The following is a 26532-nucleotide window of genomic DNA, read 5'->3' as shown; positions in this document are numbered from 1 at the left end:
TTATCTATCGGCTGTAATTTGCCTGCAACATCGTGTAAAGAGGCCCCCATGTTTTGGCCATTTACCTGACTGCTTTTATTTGAAAAAGTCAGCTTATGGAGGCACTTTAGTCCAAAATATATTAGTCAACATGGTAAAGTACTCTAATGCATTGTATCTCAACCGCCGGGCTGCGACCCGATGCCCAAAATGCTCTGCTGAAACTGGTTGACAACTATCATAATCCCAATATCATATTTGAGTTGTGAGTTTTCATTTTTTAAGTCCATTTTATGCACAAATAGACTAATGAGAACTGGATCTGCTCGATGTCTCCCCGTTTATCGAACCTGGGATCAATTAATTACAAAGAGACGACGTTAGCACTTTGTCTTTGATATGTTTATATTTGTCAGCAATCCTACACACGTAATCAAACTATTATTACTCTCATGATTACGCTAGAATTTATTTATCAATATTTAATTTCATAGGTACATGTTAAATCATGCATAAAATCTTAAATACTGTAAAGAATTACGAGGAAAATTCCTCGGCTAAGGGCATTGACTTAAAAAAAAATACCGTGACATGGTTTCACGAAGGTTGAGAACCATTTCTCTAGTGTTTAGGTATTTGCTTTATTCAGGCTGAAAAGTTTAGCGTATAGAGTTTGAAGTCAGTGCATATTATTTTTCACTTTTCTCATGCACAGCATGCCTCTCCCAAGTTTCAATAACTTTGCACAAATTTTGCAACACAATTTACATGTAACAATCTCTCTTGTTACGTTATTTTCGGAGGACTAATAAACTGATTAATGCAATTATATCGATACCATCATGCAAACTGAGCAAAGAAACCAGTGTCACTTGCCGCATGTCACATGCATCTTGTCTTTTCGGTGTGAAACACTCATGTTGCGTGTTGCGTGTCGCATGTTTCTTTGGTATGAATTCTCCCTTAGAATCATCAAAATTTCGTACATATTACAGTATAAGATCACAGTTACCAGGCAGAAATTTTTAGACGGCATGGCGACCTGTCGACCAGGATTTTTCTAGCCTTGGTGATGGCAATATTTGATGTTGTAGAAGTGACATTATTTGTTGTTGTTGTGGTTACTGTAATGATGATAGTATTTATTATCATAGAACATGGTGTTAGTATTATTATTATTATTTAATTATTAATAAATTGTTATTCACTCTATTCACAGTAATAATTATTTTCCTGTAGTTTAAGGTTATTACAAGCATAAGAAAACAGTTTTTCTTTGTGATGTTTCATTTTGACTAAAGATACAGTTATAACAATGGTTAGTAATTTTTTTAAAACAAAAAGAATCTGTTATATAATGGATGTTGTTAATGTTACATTGTTGTAATATAGCAACTTAACTGTGAAAAAAGCAGTCTGTTTTATTTTTATTTCAGGTTTTTTTTTCCTGAAACGTCACAAAGAAAAACTGTTTTCTTATGCTTGTAATAACCGTAAACTACAGGAAAATAATTCTATAATGCAAGCAATGCGTACATACAAGAAAAACTTATGCTTGTAATAACCGTAAACTACAGGAAAATAATTCTATAATGCAAGCAATGCGTACATACAAGAAAAACTATCACAGTAATAAGCCCAGGAAAGTAGGAATCCAACACCAAATAACTAAATGTTACAAAATCATATAATTGTCTTTCAATATAAACATGTGCTATACTTACATTCTTCATTATTGTAGAGATTGACTCATAAGTTCCGCGTTTTCCTTGAAATAAACGTATTTCATCTCTTGGGATAAGAAGAAAAAACTTTCCACTCCTGTCGCGTGCTCTCCCTTTGGATTGTACGTAGGACCTGTATGTCTTTGGCATATCAAACTTCACCACTAGGTTGCACTGCTGAATGTCCACTCCTTCTTCTATGACATCAGATGCCACAAGTAGGTTCACATCCACACGTTTATTGTCATCTTTTCCATCGAAACTGTAAGAACAAAGGAACTAAATTAAAAGAGAACTATCTCAGATGACTTGTCAGTGTCACAATTTATAGGTTTTAAAGTGTAACCTTACAATACACTTGTACTTATGGCTGAGCTGACATCACTTTGAACTAATGCCCATATCAATACCAATGCTGGAAATTGTAATAATTAAAAGTTGGTCAAAATATTGATTGGAACTAGCGTGTAAGCCCCATCTAGTGGTTGCAGGACCTTGCAGTTGGTGATGGGACTTGCGTGCTTCAATGATCCCCCAGGCTACACCGGCGGTAGCAGAGCTAGTTACCGGTAGGGTCTCCCATGCTGGGCAGGTTGGGAGAGAGAAGCCAGACTAAGAAGCAACCGATCGACCTTGCAGGATTGCTGGAGGAAGACTGTGCTGCCTTGTACAGAGGGGTTTGGTTACCCAAAGGCTAGGAGAGGAAAACTGACGTAAAACCAGGGAGTAGGATGGACTCTGCAGCTATGAAAAACAACCATCCTAGGGGGATGGAAACCCAGAAATCAAAGACCTGGTCCTCCAAGTTGGGGGTTGGGCATGGTTCCGACAACCTCACCCCACAAAATACACATTGTTTTGAAACCCCAAAAGAAGCCTCGGAACGATGGAAGACGAAACAAGAACACTCGAACTCTACTGAAAGCTGGAGCATTGAAGACACTCACAAAGCAACTCCTATCTTACAGAGTAAAGATATCTGCCATTCAAGAGACAAGATGGAGTGGCAAAAGAGGAAATCTGGGACACAAGATCACACACATGCCACATATTTAGTAGTAACAAATCAATAGACTGGTAAGAAGGTGGTGTGGCCTTTATAGTGGATGGATCAGTAAGAAACAGTATATTAAAATTTACCCCAGTAGATAGCAGGTTAACCTCTCTAAGAGTGAAAACAAAACTGTACAATGACAATTATAAATGCCTATGCTCCAACTGGAGGAATTCAATATGCTGACCAAGGCAGTAATTTATTTTATTATAAAACATAAACTAAACGTAACGTTTAAACCTTCTAGCAAGGTCTTCATCAGACTCTGCACCAATGTACAAAAGCAGGCCGATATATATATACACAAACATTACTCCCCTCCAGACTATTAGAAAGAATGTCAGTGTGTGTACATAGGAGAAATGAAAAAGAGGTTGAGAGACAGGTTGAAACAACATAGGGATGATGTGCGACTTAAGAGAGAGAGAAATGCGATATTTAAACACATGAGAGAAACAGGACATCACATAGAGTGGGATGAGGCTAAACAGATAGGAAGGGAGAAGAGAATACTAGTGAGAAAATGGAAGGAGGCCAAGGAAATAGAGAAGAAAGGTGAAGAAGACACAATGAACTGGAATGGGGGACTGAAGTTAAACAAAGAATGCAAGAAAATGTTAGAAAGAGTGGAAAGGACAAGAGAGAAAGATGAGAGAAGAAGGAAGAAGAATGATGGAAAAAGAGCGTGAGATAACTTGGTGCAGTCTGAAGAAGACCTTGCTAGAAGGTTGAAACGTTCCGTTTAGTTTACGTTTTATAATAAAATAAATTACTGCCTTGGTCAGCATATTGAGGTTTTCATATCATGGAAACAAGGCTTAATGGTGTTATAATCCAACTGGGGACAAGGATGAACTGACAAAAGACCAGTTTTACTATAAGCTTGAACAACTCTATTACACTATACCATTCAATGATGCCAAAATGATTATGGGTGACCTAAATGCACAAATAGGCATGGAAGAAGCTTACCAAGGAACAATTGGTTTACACAGTCTACATAAAGAATGCAATGACAATGGCCAATGGCTTATAGACTTCGCAAGAAGTAAGAATATGGTAATCAGCTCATAACTCTTTCCAGACAAGAAAATACATAAGGGTATTTCACTCTTATGCACAACATATAAAATATTCACATCCATAATAAGAACCAGATGCAGAAATAATCATAGGAGAATACCAGGCTGGTTTTAGGAAAGGCTGCACCACCTTGACCAGATATTTACAGTAAAACAAATATTGGAGAAGTGTTGGGAAGGAAACATAGATGTCTTCCAAATCTTCGTTGACTTCCAGCAAGCTTATGAGTCCATAGATAGAGATATGATAGGTCACATCATGAGAGCATTCAAAATAGAGAGAATTCAGAATACCAAAGAACTTATTCAGATTGGTAGAACTGACAATGAAGAGTACCTTTGCCTCTGTACACATCCAAGCAGAATTGGGCAACTTCTTTGAAGTAAAGCAAGGAGATGGACTGGCCCCCTCATTTTCAACCTGGTGTTGGAATACGTTATCAGGCAGTTACGAATTGATACCAGAGGCACTCTACAATACAAATCTACACAAATAGTTGGATATGAAGATGATATTAACATCATGGGTAGATCACTAAGAAGAGTAAAGGAAGTCTTTAAGGACGTGAATGAGGAAGGCAAGAAATTGGGACTAAAAAAACAAGAATAACACAAAGAATTTAATCCAGTCAAGGAAAAGAAGAAACTGAACAGAACATGGTGATAGAAAACTTTAATATCAAAATGACCAACAACTTCTCATACCTAGGTACAAACCTGAATGATAAAAATAAATAAATAGCAGAAATACAAGCACATATTCAAACAGCAAATAAGGCCTACTTCTCGATATTACCTTTAATCAGATGTAGAGATGTCAATTGGAGAGTTCAAGTGATGCTATACAAAATACTCATTCGTAGTATTGTAGTATATGGATGTGAAGCATGGACTCTTACGGAACAAGCTGCTAACAAAACTGGACTTATTTGAGCGTAAAATCCTCTGAAGGATCTTTGGCCCTGTTCAATCACAAGGAGTGTGGAGAATTAGAGATAATGACGAAATTTACAAACTTTATAAGGAAGTACCTCTCTCCATATACATAAGAATAAAAAGACTAAACTGGGCTAGCCATGTAGCTAGAACAGGGTGGCTACAAACAAGCAGAAATAAAATTCCCTGACTTTTCCAGGTTTTCCAGGACAAAATTTACATTTTCCCCTGACAATTACAAACTAAACTAAATCGATGTTTTTGCAAATAGAAATAATAAACTCACACAGATCCAGGTATGGTTTTGTTAAGTACCAATATTATCTTCTATGAAATTGACTTAATTTCTCTATTCTCTATGATTTGAATTCAAACCAGAATATAGTGAATTTGGAAAATTATTACAATTCACATGCTAGGGAAGGATTACGGAATTTTGTCATACGCAGTAAGTTTAAAATAAAATACTTGATTATTTTTAAAGTTACGACTAAATGAGATTAGAGTGAAGAGTGAATGATTAAGAAATACAATTTGTAATTTATCAGTCTCCTTATACATTCTCGGTATTATATGTTGATATTTCCACTGAGGCTTGGAACCCTCTGCTTGCAAGAACCATGAGTGCGGCCTCATTTTCAATGCATAAAGATACTTCTCTCTTCTCTGTAAAGAAAAAAACTTAACTCTTGCATATAAGTGAAACAATTGAATCGAACAAAATAAAGTATCATATTTCCTTACATTATCAATGGGATTTCTATTTCAGTACAGTATATCCAACTGAAGTACTGTGAAACTGACAACATGCAGATATGCCATTATTGCTGACGAAAAGGGTATGTAGGTATTAGAAATTTAACACAAGGAATTTATAGAATTACATTGTATAGGTATCTGATTTAGCTAACCACACATTAAAACAGGAACACTCTAATAATAAAAGCTTCTGAAAGTTCATATACGAGGGGAATCCTGAAAAAAGCTCCAATGGTGCCTATACGCAACACTAGTGGTCGGACAGCGACACACAAACATGCAGGCAGGAAGAAGTGGCATGTAACTGTAATCTGGTACAGTTGCAATGCAGCCGTTTTAGGACAGTTCTAGGTTGAAGATTGCAGCTCTCATACAGTCTCCCACCGACTGCGATGTAGCCTATATTGCACGCTCAGAATTTGGCACAGAGCCACCAGCAATCGTGTGAGGTGTGCAGACCGGACATCGTGAGTGATAGTATGGTGCAGACAATTCACTGAAGACCAATCGAATTTGCACAACCCCATACAGCTGAGTACACACGGGCCCTTTGCATCACTTCAGGAGAGAGATCTTGGACCACTCCCTGTACAGTCCTGGCCTTGAATGTACAGACTTTCATCTCTTTGCTTAACTGAAGAGGTTTCTGGCAGGGCAAGGATTTGACAGCTACACTGCGGTAGAGATAGTTCCAGTCTTTGTTGTCTGACACATATACCATGGGCATACAAAATTTAGTGCCATGCTACGACACATGCCAGAACAACGGTGGTGATTATGCCGAAAATTAGGTTAGGGACTCACTGTTACTAATGCAATAAATTACAACTGATATTCTTGTTTTATTTATGCCTAATCGGTAGGGACCTTGATATTTTGTTATTTTTTTAAAAATTGGTTTATTTTCTTATTTTTTACTATACAGTGTTATTTTTCCCAAAAGTCACATTTTCATTTTAGCGCATTTTCTGGCAAATATCTGAAATTATACCTTCATGGTGTTTTTAAACTACTATTTCAAATTGTAAGTCACATGGCTTATGCCCCTTCGTGAGAGTTTGATATCTTGAAAGTTATTTTGGGAAAGTTATTTTCCATACCTCTTTTTTAATTTTAAGGTAAGGATTTTAGATAATGGAATTCTACCCGTTTATACTTAAGGGTGTATAATGACCGTAAGTGGCGACGCACCCAAAAAATTAAAATCAATCAATCTCACGTGACAGATACATATATATATTAGGGCACCAAAAATTGGCATTATCTTTTTTTGACTTGTTAGTGTTACGTTTTTCAAAATTCGCGTTTTTGTTTTAGAACATTTATCTGCCAAATATACCGAAATGTAATACTCCATTGTGGTTTTAAACTATTATTTTAAATTGTAGGTCACGTGGTCTACGTATTTTTGTGATGGTTTGATATGTTGGAACCGATTTTTGAGGAAGTAAAAGTAAATTGCTCCCCTGCACTTTTCCATGAAGGTGTATAGTAGGGGTGTGGAGTTAGAGCCCCACACTTTCTTGATCACGGCTGAAGGTAGGGCTGATGTGATCAACACCACGCTCCTGGCTACCTTTATCCCTCAATGTTTCCTCAAGGTACCAGCTTCATATGATGCTGGATGGGCGCCGGAACAGTTTCAATAGGTGGAAAACATCCCGATTCTCCCCCACAGGGGATCGACCCCGGGTCTCTCGCATAGTAGTAAGACGCCCTAATGACTGAGCTCTATTATTACTCGCTCGACAAATGCCGATGGTGTGCACTTAGCTTGGTAATTCAAAACATATCTCGTGCGACAAATACGAAGATGTGGCTCTCGTGTGACGGTAGATACGCACTCGATCTCCTGTTAGAACCCTTCCACTTTGCTCTGTGATGCAAATGGTTTTGATAGAAGTTGAAAAAATCGTGGGAAATACATGATTTAATGTGGCTGTTGGAATTATTCCATGTACGTATAACTCTATAGTTTACTCTTGAGTAAAATGTTGGAAAACTTGCATGTTCTATGTACAGAAACATGGCCTAGAAAAGACAAGAATGTTGGATTTCATGGAATTTTTCGTTGTTTTAGACATTTCTTTTTAAAAAAATCGCTAAAAACGCCAATAATTCGCATTTTATGCCAAATTCGTATTATTTCGATATTTCGAACGGGCAAAAAATTACCATTTTTCACGGTTTGGGCATTTGCGAAAAATCAATGTCCCTACTAATTGGAAATTACTTTTTGGCCACCCCTCGTATAAATCAGTAGATGGAAAGTGAAAATTTAGCAGGGCTGGAAGAGAAAAGTCAATTCTTGAAGAAAGTGATTTGCTTTTATGATTGAATGATTTGAGTAAATATGATATTAAAATATTTACATATTTATTATTAGTATTTTATTTCATAATATTGGACATTAACCTTACTCAGTGAGAGATTAATGACCATCTCTCATGAGTTTAAACAGACAGGACAGAGTGTGGCGTTAATTTCATTGCAATACTAGTGTTGCAGTAAATTTGAAGTTGCGAGCATGCACTTGCCAATTTTTATAACGTTCAACAATGCAGATTTATGTTTCACTTTTTCGTGGCTATTCAATATATATCCCATTTGGTTGGATTCTTTTTGTTACCTAAGAATAGTGTAATGTCATTGTAAACATATGTTAACTTGGGCGAAACCAGTAATACGTCAGGATGATGAAAGAAAACCTTCCTAAGCACTGCTACATTAAATAAGGTGAAGTGAGCCAGAAGAGTAATAACATTCCAGCAGCATATTTGCAGTCTAAAGCTCTTCTTGTTTATGCATGCGATTTTTGTTGAATGTTGCAGTCCATGCAATTTCTGTCGCATGTTGTAGTGAGGTACTTTGTCGGGTGGCGATATTCGACAAAAATCGTATGTATCAATGGAACCTATTTGTTTCCATGTTCCTTCAGTTTGACCAACAAAATGCCTTACTACGACTTCCGACAACTCGTATCCCCTCCATCTGTTTACAAGTCCCCTTACTACTCCCATACGGTCTGGCACAGGTCTGGAGCAAGCCTGGGAAATTCATATTGATGACCAACCTCCTCCCTCTCCGCAACATATCAATGCCACATTTCCGAACAGAGTTTCACATTTTGGCTCATTATTCAACTTGTATGGCACCCAGGAACATGAAACATGTTTCATTCTCTTTGGAAACGTCCATTCTTTGAAGAGAATACTAAGGTTTGCGCCTTCTCCCCAAAATAGCGGGAGAAGAGGGGTCAAACTCCAGATTTTTGTGGATTTTTTCATTGAAATTCGGGGGTCGCCCCCCAAGCCCCTCTTCCTTGGTCCGGCGTTCTGAATTGTACACGGTTGCATGCTCTGATGTTCTAGTTGCAAAACAAAACTTATCCAAAGTAGATTGCTCCCATAGTACCAGAGTTATAACAATTTTCCTCGAAAATGGAAATTGCTATTTTTCGTAAAAAAAATCCCATTTTGGCTTATTATTCAACTTGTATGGCACCCAAGAACATGAAACATGTTAAGATCTCTTGAGAAATGTCCATTCTTTGAAAATAAAACTAAAGTTCACGCCCTCTCCCCAAAATAGCGGGGGAAGAAGGGGCAAACTCCAGATTTTTGTTTTTTTCATTGAAATTCGGGGGTTGTGTCCTTTAACCATTTAAATCAGTATAATTCTAACTCAGTATCAGCACAATAGGTAGTAGCTATGGTGCTATATTGGAAAGGAAATTTAAGTTTACATATACTGATAATTTTATAATTATTATATTGATAAAAATGAAAGAAAAAACTAGAAACAACCAAAATTACAATAGCATCAAATTATGCCTTTGTTTACAAGAATATTTATAAGATATCAATGCTATACATAAGAAAAAATATATATATATCTTTGTTATCTCCTTCCAGGATAAAGCAAGTCTTTGTATCTACAATTCTGAGCTTCAGTTTTCGAAATTCATCATCTTCTCAAATCACCTCCAAACGTAGAACATATAAGTGTCACTCTATGCGACCTTCCTCCAAGCACTCATTTGAGGAACTGTAACATTCACAAGCCAGCCCCTTAAGGAAGATGAAAACAGATACTTATTCACTGCTTCCAATTCAACATGGCACCTTTTATACATATCAGTGTCATTCCATAACTTTCGAATCTTTATAAGATTATATCATGATCAAAGTTCATTCAAGTCATAAAAGGCTTCTATATAACTTAAACATCCAAGTTATTATAATGTTGCCAAGTTTAATCTTTAAAAGCAACAATTATTATACAAATATATCACCATCCCATATTGATATATCTGTCCTTATCTTTGTTCCATCTTGAGCTCCTCACCAAGTCACAGACAACTAGTATTAGAGCAACTAGTTCAAGCCAGATTTTTTAGTATGTGATATCTTCAATTGTTTTTGTTTTATATTTTTGTCCATAAGTGCTTAACAGCTTGAATGTTTGTGTAGTAAATGTACATATTTGCTCTGTTACAGCTATTTTACTATGTATATCACAATATACTTATCTATTGATCACAATTACCATTTTTTGAATGTTGATACAAAATACCAAGTATGACATCACAATGTACATTGAACAATTTTAAAGAGTTGACCTTTGTATATAAACCTTGAAGCCAATGCAAATGTACACAATTTCAATAAATTTAATTATAAATTTGAATGTATCATATCTTTCTTGTCTGAAAGAACACATATGATTGAAGATATTTGTTTTTCATATTGCCAGTCAAAAATAACTGTTATGACTAAATTGTTATAAATATTGCACAAATGTGGAACTTTGAACTTAGCCTAACTTTCTTCAAATGTTGTTATGACAATATATTATTTTTATTGTCATACTGGCGCTCAACAAGGGACGGATCCACAACAACAGACCTGAGCACTACTGAGACTTTTAACATATAATAATTAATATAATTCCTCTATATTTATAAACTGTTTTCATGTTCAGCATTATAATCAACTGAGTATAACTGAATATATTTTTTTTTAATGAATATAACTGAATATTTGTTTTCCAACAATAGAAAAAGAACATGTTCATCATGAACCAATACAGTGCAACTACACATAGTGAGTTTTTAGTACATAATAATGATGAAAAACAAACAAAAAAAATCAAGTTCTACAAACCAACAATTATCTAATGAAGTTCCATATGAACCATTTTTACATAAAACAATGTGGCTACATAACATTTTTATTTATTATGAACCAATAAAGCACCATTAAGAACTTCATTCTTAATCTGAGAGCATTATTTCTATATTAATCTTTATTTAGCCAAAAATATATTAATTATAATTTTCCACATGTAGAGTAGATTACCTATGGTCCAACTAAGTTTCATAAACTAGTAAAGCATAATTGGGAATTCATCCATTTATCTAGTAACATCAGCTAACAAGACAAGAATCTAAGTCCTTGCATCGAGAAGCAAACATCCTCAGATTTATGGAGTGCCGAAAATAAGATTTCTTATATCACAAATCATGCAAGAAATGTATAAATTATGATGTGCGCACAAAAATTATAAAACATAAATAACTGTTGTTCCTGAACTCACAGCGTCACGGCACGAATTTCCTATTCTGCCCTTTGTGAACACATTTTGGAGCCATAATGCATTCTAGCATTTTAAAGGAACCTACTACTTGACTTAAGCTTGGATCAACACATGAATCTCTTTGCTTCTTGTCAAGTTTATTTCTATTGGAGCCTACAATTCAACTCTAGGAATCTTAGAGCTCTAGTAAATTTTTTTAAGCCACAGCTAAATCTTAGCATTAAAATCCATTATGCACATGCTATCACATTATATTATACATTTTTTGCACTCCAAAATACACATAACAAAGAATATTTGTTATATTGAATTTTTCCACAGCTAATCACAACTAAGGATCAAGATATATGAATGAGGACCAATGTCGGATTACGAAGATCAACTTAAGGCAAACTCTACAGATGAATACTTCATACCTGAACTAATGTTTCAGACTCAAGGAAAGAAGCACGAAAAATGAAAAAATTTTGATATCGACATCTGACAAATGAAAAATTATGCATAAAGTACTGTGACTCACAGTACCTCTCTTAAGCAACAGTGTAAGAGAAGAACTTAACCAACCAACCCTCATGGGTATGGTTGTGAAATGAAGCAGTATTTTTTGTTCTTCAAACCAACAAAATAAACAACATGTTATCAGTTAAGAAATCATTATCATGTTTTGCAATGATGAAGAAAATATTACATTATACATTTATGAAGTATGAACATATATATTGGATATATAATCTCAGATGTATAACCCTGTCAAACATATACATGTGTATATTTAAAAGAATTTACAACCATGAATCAATTTTTGATTATCAGAATTGCTTTGAGTTTGCAATTGAGAAAATACTATCTGAAATTGTCAAATAATTAATCAATCTGTGTCTACTCTTAATATAGATCACACTTATAGAGAATGACATCACACTGACAATACCTTGTGAAAGCTCATTACTATAATATCTTCAAGTGCAAAGATATTATATGATCATGTCAAAGTCCTTTGATATGTTGTAATAGGAAGTCACAAATTAACGTTGTTGCTCATTAGAATAAAACAACTAAAATATACCTCATACCAACAAAATTTCATCACAGTCTGTATAAATATTTTATCCTAGCAAGTGCATTGATAAAATAACATATCTCTGAGGCTTAATTGACTAAAACCTTTTTAACGTAGTCATGTGTGATTTCAGAAGTCATCAAAAATATATCTAACATAGCTTTAATCCAAAACATGGTAAGAATGGTTATCTCAAAAGATACTTGATACTTACGATCATTATCAATATAAGACAAGTGGTTCAGAGTAATCACTTATGTAATTAAGTACATTTGTATTATAACATAAATGGAACATTACATTCCCTGAAAAAACTAGTATAACTGGTCTTAATATGTATCTTTCCTTCATTAATTTATACCCCTAAGATGTGGAAATAGTCAACCTTCAATCATCATATATAGCAGCATCATCGTGTGGCTCAGCTTGATAAGTGTATTTGAAATCATAAATACCTAACCTATCAACACTACACTATTACTATTGAAAGAATCCAAACTTGATAAAGCACCAAAGATACATGTGCATCATAAAAAGAAATATATATATTCATATAATAAATATTTCTACATTAAGTGTCACAATAGGACTCACTATTGCCTTTACGTGAACACTTCACAATGCTTTCATGCAACTGTGGCATGGAATTATGAGTGACGAGCTTGGATCATCTAGTGGATGTCTCTGCTACATGTCAACTTCATAAAATATACGAGGAAACAATTCATCTTCAGGAATTATTGACTTAACAATTCCCTAATAGCAAATAAAATAATTCTCGTATATAAGCATTTTAAATGCACTTACATTCTTTGTACACTACCACTACTTAACTAACATCTGGTGTAACATCTTTCACCAGCTATTCAAGTTTGTTACATAGATGAACTATTAAAGTGTTTTTAAAATTTGCTTTTGTTGTGCATAATAATGCCAAGTTTCCCACAAACATGCGGAGTTATATTTAAGTATAATAAACTTAAATATAGTGATCATGCAACTGAATTGTGCATAAAATAAATCACAAACTTATACTTCAAAATATTATATTGTATTTTTGTCCATCAAGATGAACAGTGGTACTGTGGCCAAATATACCTCCCTAGACCAACAGTCTAGAAGATACTCCCAACCAACCACCCTTATAAGTTGATGTGTCAAGCAGTTACTACATTTATGTAAGATATAGCAGCTAAAGAAACATCAACTTGCACTTGTTTAACTTGGGCAAGAAACTTCTGCACAAGATCACCAATTTTACATTACAAAATAAATAAATAAATATCATGTATATGCCTACTTAAATATTTAATTTGATTCTTAAAATTTAATTTGTGTTATTGGCTTTGGAGTCTCCAATTAGAAGCTGAACTTCGAGTATAAGCAGAGTTTCTATAAGTTTTGCTACGGCTACCGTCACTAGTTTTGCTTCGGCCACCGTCACTATCTGATCGGTAATATTCTATTTTATCATAACCATCACCATTGTTATAGATCTCTCTGCCAACTGTGTTTTGCACCCTTGTATCACATGATTGTTTATCATGCTGCTGTTGAACTCTATTACCAACATCAGAAGATGATTGTTTGTTATTATTTTTATTAAAAGTCCTAGAATTTCTATAGGATTGATTAGAATATCTATCCTTATTTCTATTTTGATCATTAGCACATGAAACATTTGCTACTCTAGCCTTATTCTTTGGATTATAATTATTTCTGTTCGTGTCATTGAACCGTGCAGGATTATTTCTTAAAGATTGAAAATTTTCAATTACTTGCAACGTTTGTTGCAATGTACGTACATTATTGATCACCATATGTTCACTAATCCTGTGTGGTAATAATGAGGCTAATTGTGCTATCAAATGAGGTTCTTCAGCATGAGGCTGAGTAGACTTCAAAATTTTGTAGTTCTTATTCGCATATTGTAACAGGCTTACATTACTCTCTTTTGTAAAAGGAGAATTCAAAGTTTGAGTCAACTTTACTGATTTCCAGCGGTCATTCTGATAATGTGCCAAAAAAGCCTCTTTAAATTCAGAATAAGTGGTAAACTGATTCTTTACTTCTAAGTACCAAGTTCTAGCACAATCAGTTAGAAGTTTTGGTATGTACTTCAAGAATTGACTTTCTTTGATGTCATAAATATCTAGGTTTTCCTCTACTTTTTCTAAGAATTCCGATGGTGCAAACTCTAAAGATATCCCATCAAAATGAGGGAAATGCCTCAAGTCCTGTGGTTTAATGAGAACTTTAATTTGACTCTTATTACAATTAGTCAATGGAACATCTACTGAATGACTAACATTATTCATATGACCAGCATCATGTTGTGCATATGAAATTTTGTCATCAACATTATTATTAGCAACTGATTTGTTCTTCCTCAATTTTCGACGCTTAGATGCTAATCTTGTATTTCGGTATGGACCACTAAGCATACTTACTCTATCATGATCTGAATCTGTACTATTATACATCTCAGATTCAGTATTCACTCCTATATTATGTCTAACAAGACTACTTTTAGGTGAACCATGACAAACTTCATCTTTATTCCCAACTGTATGTTGTCTCTGATTTACAGTGTGAGAACTCATTCGAGGTGTAAAGTCACTCTCTGCTTTAGCTGTATTTTTAACTGCTCTTATATCATGAGTTGATAATGGTGTTAATGCATTATTAACTACACTCATGATATTGGTTTCTATTTGTAGAAGTGCATTCTTAACACCTAATTCCAAAGAAGAGTTGATATTGCCTTTATTATTTACATCATGCAACTTATGCAATTCATCATCTCTATAATACTTATGCCTTGTACTAATATCCACCGACTTAACACTATCAACATCACTCCTAATTGCATCATTCTCTGGAACGCGAGTGATAATAATATGCCTTGCACTGCTAGACATAACTTCTTTATCAACCTCATCATGTTGTATGCCAATAGATTTGACATCAACCTGTGGTTCAGTTGAATGAGCATACTTGGTTTCACTTCTTAACTTAGTTAGATCATTACTTAATGTACCAAGTGATACACTACACTGAGCACAAACCTCAAGACATTGATCCAGTTGAGAAGTAAACTGTTTGGATAAATTACTAACTGTATCGTCTAATTTTTTATCCATATCCGCAGCAAGATAAACTAGCTCATCATTCATCCTTTGATCCAGTGATTGAACTTTCTTTTCTAACTTTTCTGTTCTATCTAAGCATTCCTTACGGAACTGTGAAATATCTACCTTAATTTCTCTAAGTTCCTTACTTTGAGCTTTACTGGCTTCAATGCTTTCTTTCATCTGACCTTGCACTGCAGAGATACCTTCCTTCATTTCACCTTGCACTGCAGAGATACCTTCTTTCATTTCTGCCTGCTGCGATTTGAGCATCATCACAATGTCAGCCAATGTGATCTCCTTCTCCATAATGTTAGGTATTGAAACTAATATCAGAAACAAGAATATTCACAACTCAGTAACTTATTCTTTCCTATCCAATAATTGTACCATTTGAGTCCTCATAATCTAAGTTTAACCATTTAAATCAGTATAATTCTAACTCAGTATCAGCACAATAGGTAGTAGCTATGGTGCTATATTGGAAAGGAAATTTAAGTTTACATATACTGATAATTTTATAATTATTATATTGATAAAAATGAAAGAAAAAACTAGAAACAACCAAAATTACAATAGCATCAAATTATGCCTTTGTTTACAAGAATATTTATAAGATATCAATGCTATACATAAGAAAAAATATATATATATCTTTGTTATCTCCTTCCAGGATAAAGCAAGTCTTTGTATCTACAATTCTGAGCTTCAGTTTTCGAAATTCATCATCTTCTCAAATCACCTCCAAACGTAGAACATATAAGTGTCACTCTATGCGACCTTCCTCCAAGCACTCATTTGAGGAACTGTAACATTCACAAGCCAGCCCCTTAAGGAAGATGAAAACAGATACTTATTCACTGCTTCCAATTCAACATGGCACCTTTTATACATATCAGTGTCATTCCATAACTTTCGAATCTTTATAAGATTATATCATGATCAAAGTTCATTCAAGTCATAAAAGGCTTCTATATAACTTAAACATCCAAGTTATTATAATGTTGCCAAGTTTAATCTTTAAAAGCAACAATTATTATACAAATATATCACCATCCCATATTGATATATCTGTCCTTATCTTTGTTCCATCTTGAGCTCCTCACCAAGTCACAGACAACTAGTATTAGAGCAACTAGTTCAAGCCAGATTTTTTAGTATGTGATATCTTCAATTGTTTTTGTTTTATATTTTTGTCCATAAGTGCTTAACAGCTTGAATGTTTGTGTAGTAAATGTACATATTTGCTCTGTTACAGCTATTTTACTATGTATATCACAATATACTTATCTATTGATCACAATTACCATTTTTTGAATGTTGATACAAAATACCAAGTATGACATCACAATGTACATTGAACAATTTTAAAGAGTTGACCTTTGTATATAAACCTTGAAGCCAATGCAAATGTACACAATTTCAATAAATTTAATTATAAATTTGAATGTATCATATCTTTCTTGTCTGAAAGAACACATATGATTGAAGATATTTGTTTTTCATATTGCCAGTCAAAAATAACTGTTATGACTAAATTGTTATAAATATTGCACAAATGTGGAACTTTGAACTTAGCCTAACTTTCTTCAAATGTTGTTATGACAATATATTATTTTTATTGTCATAGTCCCCAAACCCCCTTCCTCGGTCCGGCATTCTGAATTGTACACGGTTGCATCCTAAGATGTTTTAGCTGAAAAACAAAACTTATCCGAAGTAGATTGCTCCCATAGTGTCAGAGTTATAACAATTTTCCTCCAAAAATGCAAATTACCTATGTTTCGTAAAAATCACATTTTGGCTTATTATTCAACTTGTATGGCACCCAAGAACATGAAACATGTTTCATTCCCTTGAGAAATATCCATTCTTTGAAGAGAATACTGAAGTTCGCGGCTTCTCTCCAAAATAGTGGGAGAAGAGGGGCAAACTCCAGATTATTATGTTTTTTTTCCCATTGAAATTCGAGGTTCGCACCTCCCCAAACCCCTTTCTCGGTTCAGCGTTCTGAATTGTACACATGCGCTGATGTTTTAGCTGCAAAACAAAAGTTATCCGAAGTAGATTGCTCCCATAGTGCCAGAGTTTTAACAATTTTCCTACAAAGAGTGTTCGTATTTAAAATTCCCGCCGAGAAGCCAGAAAGAGAGAAATTTCTCTGTCTCTCTCTCTCTCTCTCCTCCTGCCATCACTGGTTTCTGGCGCCGTGGTTGTGTTGCGCATAAAAGGGGCCTAAAAGCTGAGGCCGAATCTTACGAACGAGATTTTATGTTCCCATGCAGAGTTCCATAACGATATCTTTAAATAAATAAATAAATAAAATTTTTTAAAAAAGTCAATCAAGGCGAAATTCCCTGACATTTCCCTGACTTTTTTTGACACCTCAAATTCCCTGACTTTTCCCGGTTTTCCAGGTTTTCCAGGTCTGTCGCCACCCTGTAGAATGAATGAGCACCAGATCTCGAAAAAGATGCTAGGAGGAAGAAGACCTGCAAGAAGACCAAGGATCAGATGGGAGGATAGTATCCAGAAGGATGCAGGATCCATCTTTCACATCAGAAACTGGAGAAGCGCAGCCCAAGGAAGGACGTTCTGGAAGAAGAAAGTTGGGGAGGCCATGGCCCGAAAATGAGCCGAAGCACCATAGCTAACAGGTATAGTGTGTAAGTATTCCGATGCTGTTGTTGCATAAATTTTCGGGGAGCTTTGCTTCAAAATGTATAAGAATTACATCAGAATATTAAAATGAATGTTATGTGCTTAGAAAATCCAGTTAACACAAAAGTGGTGCAAAAGGTTTTAAAAAACTTCAAATTCTGCATCATTTCCTGGATAATTAGACTACGCAAAAGTGTTGTGTCATTTTAATGAACCCTGTCATTGTGGCCACTCTAGAACCATGATAAAATTAAAGTATAATTCCCGGTTTTAAAGGCAAACTTTTTACAAAAAATCAAGGTTACAAGCAGATGTTTTTTCTATTTCAACCTTACGAATTACCACCTCTCACTACCCATACACATACACACACAAATACATTAACAATATAAAGGATTTCTGTGATTCCAACGTATCCAAAAATCATAATTCATTTCAATTAAATGGTATATATATTTAAAATATTTAATTTAATGTGCGAGAGTATACATTTTCCATTTCACATACTCAGATTCGAAATACATCTACAAACACAAGTCACAAATGTTACGGATATAGTAATCTATATAAAATTGTTAATTGTATAAAAATTCCAAACCCAAATTTAACTAATCACCTTCAAGATATCTTATCTTGCAATAATCTTCCATCTGTCAGATAGATTGTTCTGCAAAGGACACTAACAAAATAGGCGGACTGAGAGAATTCTGTTTTATTTTCCACGCAGCTTGCTTTTCCTTGCTCGATATAAATAAAAGCTAAATTGTGAAAAACTTGACTCAAGAGCATTTATAAATATGCATAAATTCAATGGGATTTGGATTAATAGAAGTTGCTATTTTTCACATCTACGGAGAAAAATTCATGCAAGATTCCCACATAATTCCCAGAGCCAATAATTCATTCATAATTCCCGGAATTCCAGTGAGCAAGTAGCCTGAGTAAGTAGCCACCCTGCCTGTGAAACATGGAAATGTTGGAAAAGTATCGGCCTAAATAAATTCCAACACATACTTTCCAATACCGATATATCGATATTGGCTCAGCCCTATTCCTAATAACTTCACTCCCAAATCTAACGATGTGCTTGTATTTGCTCGTACCTGACTATGGTTGGATAACAGCCCCCATTAGCGAGTAGTCAGCATAATGCACTGTGAAGCCAGAACACACTGCAAAGCTCAGATACAAACCCTGGATCAGCAAGGGTATACATTGTATCAGCACCACCTTCTATAGAAGGTTGTTTCACCCTTAATGTAGTGATTTTCAGTCACCGCTGTGTTTGCCCCAGTTTACGCCAGCAAAGCGACAGACGGTTAGCTACAAGCTGTCAGAGAGGATGGATATCTGAGATCATCATGCCTCCGAGAATGAATCCTTTTGGGAGAGCTACATAATAGCTCTTTCTGACGTAGGATATAGCTGTAACCAATTTTTTTTAAAAAGACATGTAAGAACAAAGGTTTCACAGCATCTGATAAAGGGATACATGCGGCACCTCCAATGACACGACTCCCAGTGAAAAGCTGCAGCATAAACAACCAGCTCCTCAACCCAGTCAACACATCATTTCCAAAGAGTGGCAATATGTGACCAAAGAGAATCCACCCACACAACATGCTATGGCGACATGTGTCTGACGGTCACCAGCAACTGTTAATCTGATCATCAGTCATGATATGGGTCTGAAAAGTACACACAAACGGCAAGTCCTAACACAACAAAGCACATCGCTCAAACGCACGAAAACATCTGCATGAGCACTACCTACCAGGTGTCAAATGGTTAGATTGGATTGGTGTTTTATGTCTTCTTTATGCGCAGTAAGGATAATTGGGACTGGACCTACAGTTTAAAGTGGGATTCGAACCACTATGTGCCCCAACCCGGTGCAAACCTGGGACCCCTTCATTACAAGGCGATGACGTTATCACAGTGCCATCTGGGAGGCCCCAGGTGCCAAATGGGTTATGTCATCATTATACAGATGAGGTGTAAAACTATTTGACCAGGTTCAAGCACACATGGAATTTACTATTGCCCTTTCGATGGAAAGGATCATAAAAAGTGGATTTGCATGTGCAAGGAAAGTTTCCCAAACGTGTTTATGGTAGTGGCAGGTTTCTGTTCCAAAGGGACACTTCCTAATCACCGGATGCCATTTAATGTGAAGGTTAATGCCGCCTCCTGTACACAGCATGTGTTGGACCCCATATACTGCCAATATGCTCCTGCTTTGTATGGCAGTGAGATGGCAAAAGTTCACATCCATCAAGGTAAGGCCAGCAGCCATACCGCCAAACCAACAGTGGCTTACAACATATCAAGGCTTTCCATTTAGAGCCACGTCACTTGCAGACTGGAAAACTTGCAATGACGATTGGGATAACGGATCAGGCTGTGCTGAATAGAAGCCTTCTTCAACGGAAGCTCCAATGTCGTGAAATACTTCATCGACAAGGCCATCAAATAGAACATGAGTGATTGGTGGTGAAACAGGGGTTTAACAGCTTAGGACAGGAGAGTGAACATCACTACCATAAGGGTGAAACAACCTTCTGTATCTCGCAGATTATCATTCAATTCATCCTCATCATCTCAAGCACTTAAAGGAGGACATAAAACAACCACAACAGGAAGAAAAACTAGGAGAAAAAAAACATCTTGGTAGTAAAGGTTGCTACGATAGGAGAAAAATATCTTAAGAGTGTGAGAGTTGAACCATACATACCTCCTCAAGATATCACTTTGAATTTTTTTCTCATGTGAACCCTCTCTTGTGTCATTATTGGGATTATTCTGAAACCCTACTAAGAAGTTTGGTTTTATAAAACTGAAGTCCTCGATTTTAATCAGATCCTGCAAAATAACAATGGTACATTTATCATATTGTCATGCAAGTATATATACATAAATAGTATATTGTCGAGTCCAGAACAAACTGCAGAGCACAATGAAAATTCACAATATTGTGAATCAGATCGAATCAAGAAACATGAGTAATAAAAGCTAGATCTTCAATACAAAATAAACAGTTGAACAAAGTAATTTTTGAAAGCAATAAAAAGGGTGGCCACTCTATGACCATGATAAAATTCAAGTATAATTCCTGGTTTTCAATATTTAAAAAATTCAAAGGTACAAGCAGATGTTTTCTCTATTTCAACCTTATATATTACCACCTCTCACCACTCACACACAAATATTTTAACAATATAATAGTCTATGGGCAGAGGGGCGCATATCAGTCAGAATCGCTTACTAGGCCCGCTTGGCTGGTCAGGCGGATGAGTAAAACTATAGACCTGGGTTTCGACCCATCAAGCATCGAAAGCCCACAGGTAACTGGAAGGCCTTGCAAGTCGAAGCTCGCTTATCTTCAGCGTACGCTCATTCCGGTTTTGCACCGTCTCCAGATACATGAGTCACGCAGTCACCGTTGCCAACTCTTAGATTCTAAACTGTTCTAGGAGCACTTAAAATGTTCATCACTTTTATCAATTTGAAATTGCAGACATTTATTCCTTGGTAGAAAACATTTGTATCACTCGAACCCAGTGGCGGCGATTGGGTTCCAAAACTATGGGGCCAAGGTGCAAAAGTGGGGGGGGGGGGGGGTGGCAAGGACAGTTTAATTCCCCTTGATACATGAGGTTAGCATGGTGCAAAAGTTTCAAAAAGTCAGGGGGAGGGTCAACTGCACTTTCTCGGCCCCGCCCCTAATTACCACAACTGCTGACACCTGTAAAGGAGTACGAACCAAGTTTCGCAAAAAGTGCCATCGTAAATATTTTGGAACTTTGCGTGACTGGTGGTTGTTCTACATTATTATACTTTTGGGGGGTGCTCCCCTATGGTGCAGCGGTAGTGTCGTCGCCTTGTAATAAAGGGGTACCGGGTTCGATACCCGGTGGAGGCACATGGTGGTTCGGATCCCACTTTAAACTATAGTCCAGTCCCGATTAGCCTTATTGTGCATAAATTGACCAAATAAATGAATCAATCAATCAAACAGATTTTCTCTCTGGTGTAATTTTGCCAATTCAATATCTGAATTAGTTGCTCAAGATCCCCCCCCCCCCCCCCTGAACACTAAGGCACGATTGTCCATAAAATGGAACATGAAATCAGAATTTGCATTATAAAAGGTTTTTGAATATTGTCATCTCTTTCAACAAATCGTGGTTCGCTCATGTTGTTGTAACACCAGTTAGCCTTGTTTCCATGATATGAAAAACTCAATATGCTGACCAATGCAGAAATTTATTTTATTTTAAAACATAAACTAAACGTAACATTTCAACCTTCTAGCAAGGTTTTCTTCAGACTCTGTACCCAGTACAAAAAAAAGTGTTGTTGCCAGTTATCTAGTTCTACAGACAGCATTGATAGTAATACGATGCAAAATATAATTATTGTTAGCTTGTATCTTCATACGGGTGCAAATAGCAGGCAATGCTATTTACACATTCCAACAAACGAACAACGTAAAAATGAAACCGAGAGGAGATTTACGATTTCAAGACCAGAAAAGTGGCAAAATGAACAAGACACACAAACCAATTTGAAGACCTTCGAAACAAATTTGGAAAATGTGTGGTAGTTGGTGTGACATAATAATGAAACTAATTTGAGAAGTTACAAAAATCTTAGGTACAGTGGTGAAGCAACATATCGCGAGACCCTGGGCAAGATTAGAATGCAAGGCTCCATCCGTTCTTTAAGTTGCTTAACAGAAAGCTGGCTTCTGGGCAGCGAATGACACTTTTACATTAGATCTTGCCCTTTCTTGTTCAAGAATGAGATTACTGAGTCTGGTAAATTAAATAAATTATTTTAATAAACATACATGCACCAATGGAAGATAAAGATGATAATACTAAAGATGATTTTTATACAGAGTTAGAACAGGTCTTTGATAAATTTTCTCAGTATGATATGAAAATTCTGTTAGGTGACTGTAATGCACAGATTGGCAAAGAAGAGACATTTAAACCCACAATTGGTAAAGAAAGTCTTCATGAATTAAGTAATGATAATGGTATAAGATTGATTACTTTTGCAACCTCAAAGAATTTAATTGTGAAAAGTACCACTTTTAAACATAAAGATATCCATAAATATACCTGGTGTTCTCCAGATAGTAAAACTCATAATCAGATAGATCATATTCTCATTGATAAGAGAAGGCATACTAGTATAATTGACATTCGTACACATAGAGGTGCTGACTGTGCCAGTGACCATTATTTAGTAATTGCTAAATTAAGAGAGAGACTCTCAGTGATAAATCATAAGCAACAAAATCTAAAAGTTCTAAAATTTGATACAGGAAAGTTTACTGATGAAAGAATTAAGAAAGATTACCAAATTAAACTGTCAAATAGATTTGATGTTTTGCAGGATTTAAATGATGATGAAAATATAAATGAAACAGATGTAAATAAGAATTGGGAGCACATACGTAATGCAATAGAATCAGCACCTAAAGAAAGTATAGGATACCATAAACCGAGAAAAAGTAAGCCATGGTTTGATAATGAATGTCATAATCTAATAGAAATAAGAAATCAGGCTAGACTTAGGTGGTTAAATAACTCTGATGATATAAATCTAAACAATTATAATAGAATAAAGCGAGAAGTTAACCGCACGTTTAGAAGTAAAAAAAGAGATTACTTGAAAAGCAAAATTAACAAAATTGAAACAAACAGCAAAAATAAAAATATCAGAGATTTATATAAAGGTGTAAATGAGTTTAGAAAGGGGTGGCAACCTAAAGTAAACTTGATAAAAGATAAAGACGGTGAATTTCTAGCTGACCCAAGCGATATTCTAAATAGATGGAAGAACTACTTTAATGACCTTTTAAATGTCCATGTAGGAGATAAATCAGAAGTGAATGAAGTACACACAGCAGAACCTTTAGTTCCAGAACCTAACTTGACTGAAGTTAAAGATGCTATTAAAAGGCTAAAGAATAACAAAGCACCTGGCATTGATTTAATACCAGCTGAGTTAATTAAATATGGTGGAAATTCATTAATATGTCAAATTCATAAATTAATTTGTTTAATATGGAATAAAGAAGAAATACCTCAACAGTGGAAAGAATCCATAATTGTTCCTGTGTTTAAAAAAGGTGATAAAATGAACTGCAATAATTACCGTGGAATTTCTCTACTCTCAACAACATATAAAATATTATCTAACATTCTTTTAACAAGACTAACCCCATATGCTAATGAAATTATAGGTGATTATCAATGTGGATTTAAACGCAACAGATCAACTACAGATCAAATTTTTCACATCAGACAGACACTTGAAAAAAAGTGGGAATATAATCAAAATGTCCATCGGCTATTCATTGATTTCAAAAAAGCATACGATTCGGTCAAAAGAGAGAAATTATATAATATATTAGTAGAGTTTGGAATACCTAAGAAGCTTGTTAGTATGATAAAAATATGCACCAGTGAAACAGAAAGTAAAATTCGTGTGGGTAGTAATATGTCTGACAAATTTACAATTCATGATGGGTTAAAACAAGGAGATGCATTATCTCCATTGCTCTTTAATTTTACCTTAGAATATGCTGTTAGGAAGGTAAAAGAAACTAAAGAAGGACTAAAATTAAATGGTGTGACCCAGTTGTTAGCATATGCAGATGATGTAGACTTACTGGGGGATGATATGAATACAATTAAAAATAATGCTAAAATATTTTTCAAAACTGCTAAAGAGATAGGTTTGGAAGTTAACAAAGAGAAAACTAAATATATGCTTACAGGCCGAAACCAAGTGTTAGGTAATAATCAAAATCTAATTATTGATAACAACTCGTTTGAACCAGTTTCCAAATTCAAATACTTAGGAGTAATATTAACAAATGAAAATTATATTAAAGAGGAAATAAAAAGTAGACTTCATTCAGGAAATGCATGTTACTTCCCTCTTCATAAACTTTTGTCTTCTCGTTTAATATCTAAGAAACTAAAAGTTAAAATATACAAAACAGTAATTTTGTCTGTAGTATTATATGGATGTGAAACTTGGTCCCTTACATTGAAAGAGGAACATAAATTGAGAGTATTTGAAAATAAGATCCTTCGGAAAATCTTTGGACCTAAAAGGGATGAGGAGACAGGTGAGTGGAGAAGGTTACATAATTTAGAACTACATAATTTGTATTCACGTTCAGATATTATTAGAATAATTAAATCAAGAAGACTTAGGTGGGCAGGCCATGTGGCACGAATGGGAGAGGAAAGAGGAGTTTACAGGATTCTTGTTGGGAAACCTGATGGTAAGAGACCTGTAGGAAGGCCAAGACGAAGATGGAGGGACAACGTTGAGATGGACCTAAGGGAAATCAGTAGGGATGGAAAAGAGTATATAGAACTTGCTCAAGATAGGGAAAGATGGAAGGCCTGTGTTGCTGCAGCCATGAACCTTCGGGTTTAAGAAGGCTAGAGAGTTATTTAGTTAGTTAGGTAAATTTGGGCTGAATCATACCATTCGACACTACCTTCCAGATATTTTTCCTAAGTTTCAATTTTGAGAAAGATAGTTCTTTTTTCGTGGTTGTTACTTGAAGAGTAGGAAACAAATAGAAGGCGGTACAGGATACAGAGAACACTGGAAGCTAGTGTAGAGCTATCAAGGAGTAGAAACTTTGCCAAAGCACTTGATTTCAGATTTAAGCACATTCCTGAAACATAAAACTTTATCAGGATATTCTGAAGATAAATCATCTTCGTGCCCGTTACAGAGGACAATATCTGCATCTGAAGTTGCAGGAACGAAGGAAGAACTACTAATATTATCCATACCCTTCTTCAGTTTAAAACACCGGAAGCATTTAAATGCCCCATACTTTGCTCCGTGGCAGTTTGAGGTGCTTTATTATTAACATATTAAAATTGTGTAGGCTATGCAAGGTCATGAGACAGAAGAAAAGCCAAGACAAAGCGCTTTCTATTCAACAAAATAATAATTGGATAAAATTGTACAAGCAATTTTTGCGTTAATGTTTCACATGAGAAATGAGAATTGTTTTGACTTTTTGGGGCCCCTTAGGCTTAGAGTTCCCGCCCGCCTCTGATTTGACGTATTTATTCAAATTATAACGTTAAATTAAAATATAAAGCCAGATAAAAAAAATGTTTTAATTTTATTGCCCACAAAAATTAGCCTTTTCTATCTTTCTCACTTCCATTTATTACGTTTTTCGTATCAACCTCATGGGAGGCGAGGCCCCTACATGCACGAGGCCCAGGGTGGTCGCCCACTTCACCCACCCCTTGCTACCCAAATGGTTATACAACCTCAAGGCACCTGCGCCTAGCAGAAATTCAAATATTTCCATGCGTAGTGAAATATAATGGCCGTTGGCAACACTGACAGCAGTGCTCGCGTTTTCTTGCAAGAACTACATCGAGTCTCACGGGTCTTCTTAAGACCCGGGTAATAGAAAAGCCTAGCAGGCATCGATGCCTGTGCACAACTGTGACGTGAAGCTCGCTTGTGCGATGTCGAACAC

The 26532-nt window shown here is 35.5% G+C and overlaps 1 protein-coding gene across 1 annotated transcript in view; it reads right to left on the bottom strand.

The window, feature by feature from the left end:
* LOC145996314 (endoribonuclease Dicer-S-like) overlaps positions 1–26532 on the bottom strand; it is a 170402-nt gene that overhangs the window by 86333 nt on the left and 57537 nt on the right. Inside the window, exons 9-10 of the mRNA XM_083132747.1 lie at positions 20719–20846; positions 1704–1965 (exon numbers count right to left, since the gene is read on the bottom strand). Coding sequence (XP_082988873.1) covers positions 1704–1965; positions 20719–20846 — 390 coding nt within the window. The remainder of the gene's footprint in view (positions 1–1703; positions 1966–20718; positions 20847–26532) is intronic.

The sequence above is a fragment of the Lepisma saccharinum genome, chromosome 12, assembly GCF_977018435.1.
Source record: "Lepisma saccharinum chromosome 12, izLepSacc3.1, whole genome shotgun sequence".
NCBI classification, from domain to species: domain Eukaryota; kingdom Metazoa; phylum Arthropoda; class Insecta; order Zygentoma; family Lepismatidae; genus Lepisma; species Lepisma saccharinum.
The sequence above is the reverse complement of the archived record's forward strand: the minus strand, read 5'-3'. Positions and strand labels throughout refer to the sequence as shown.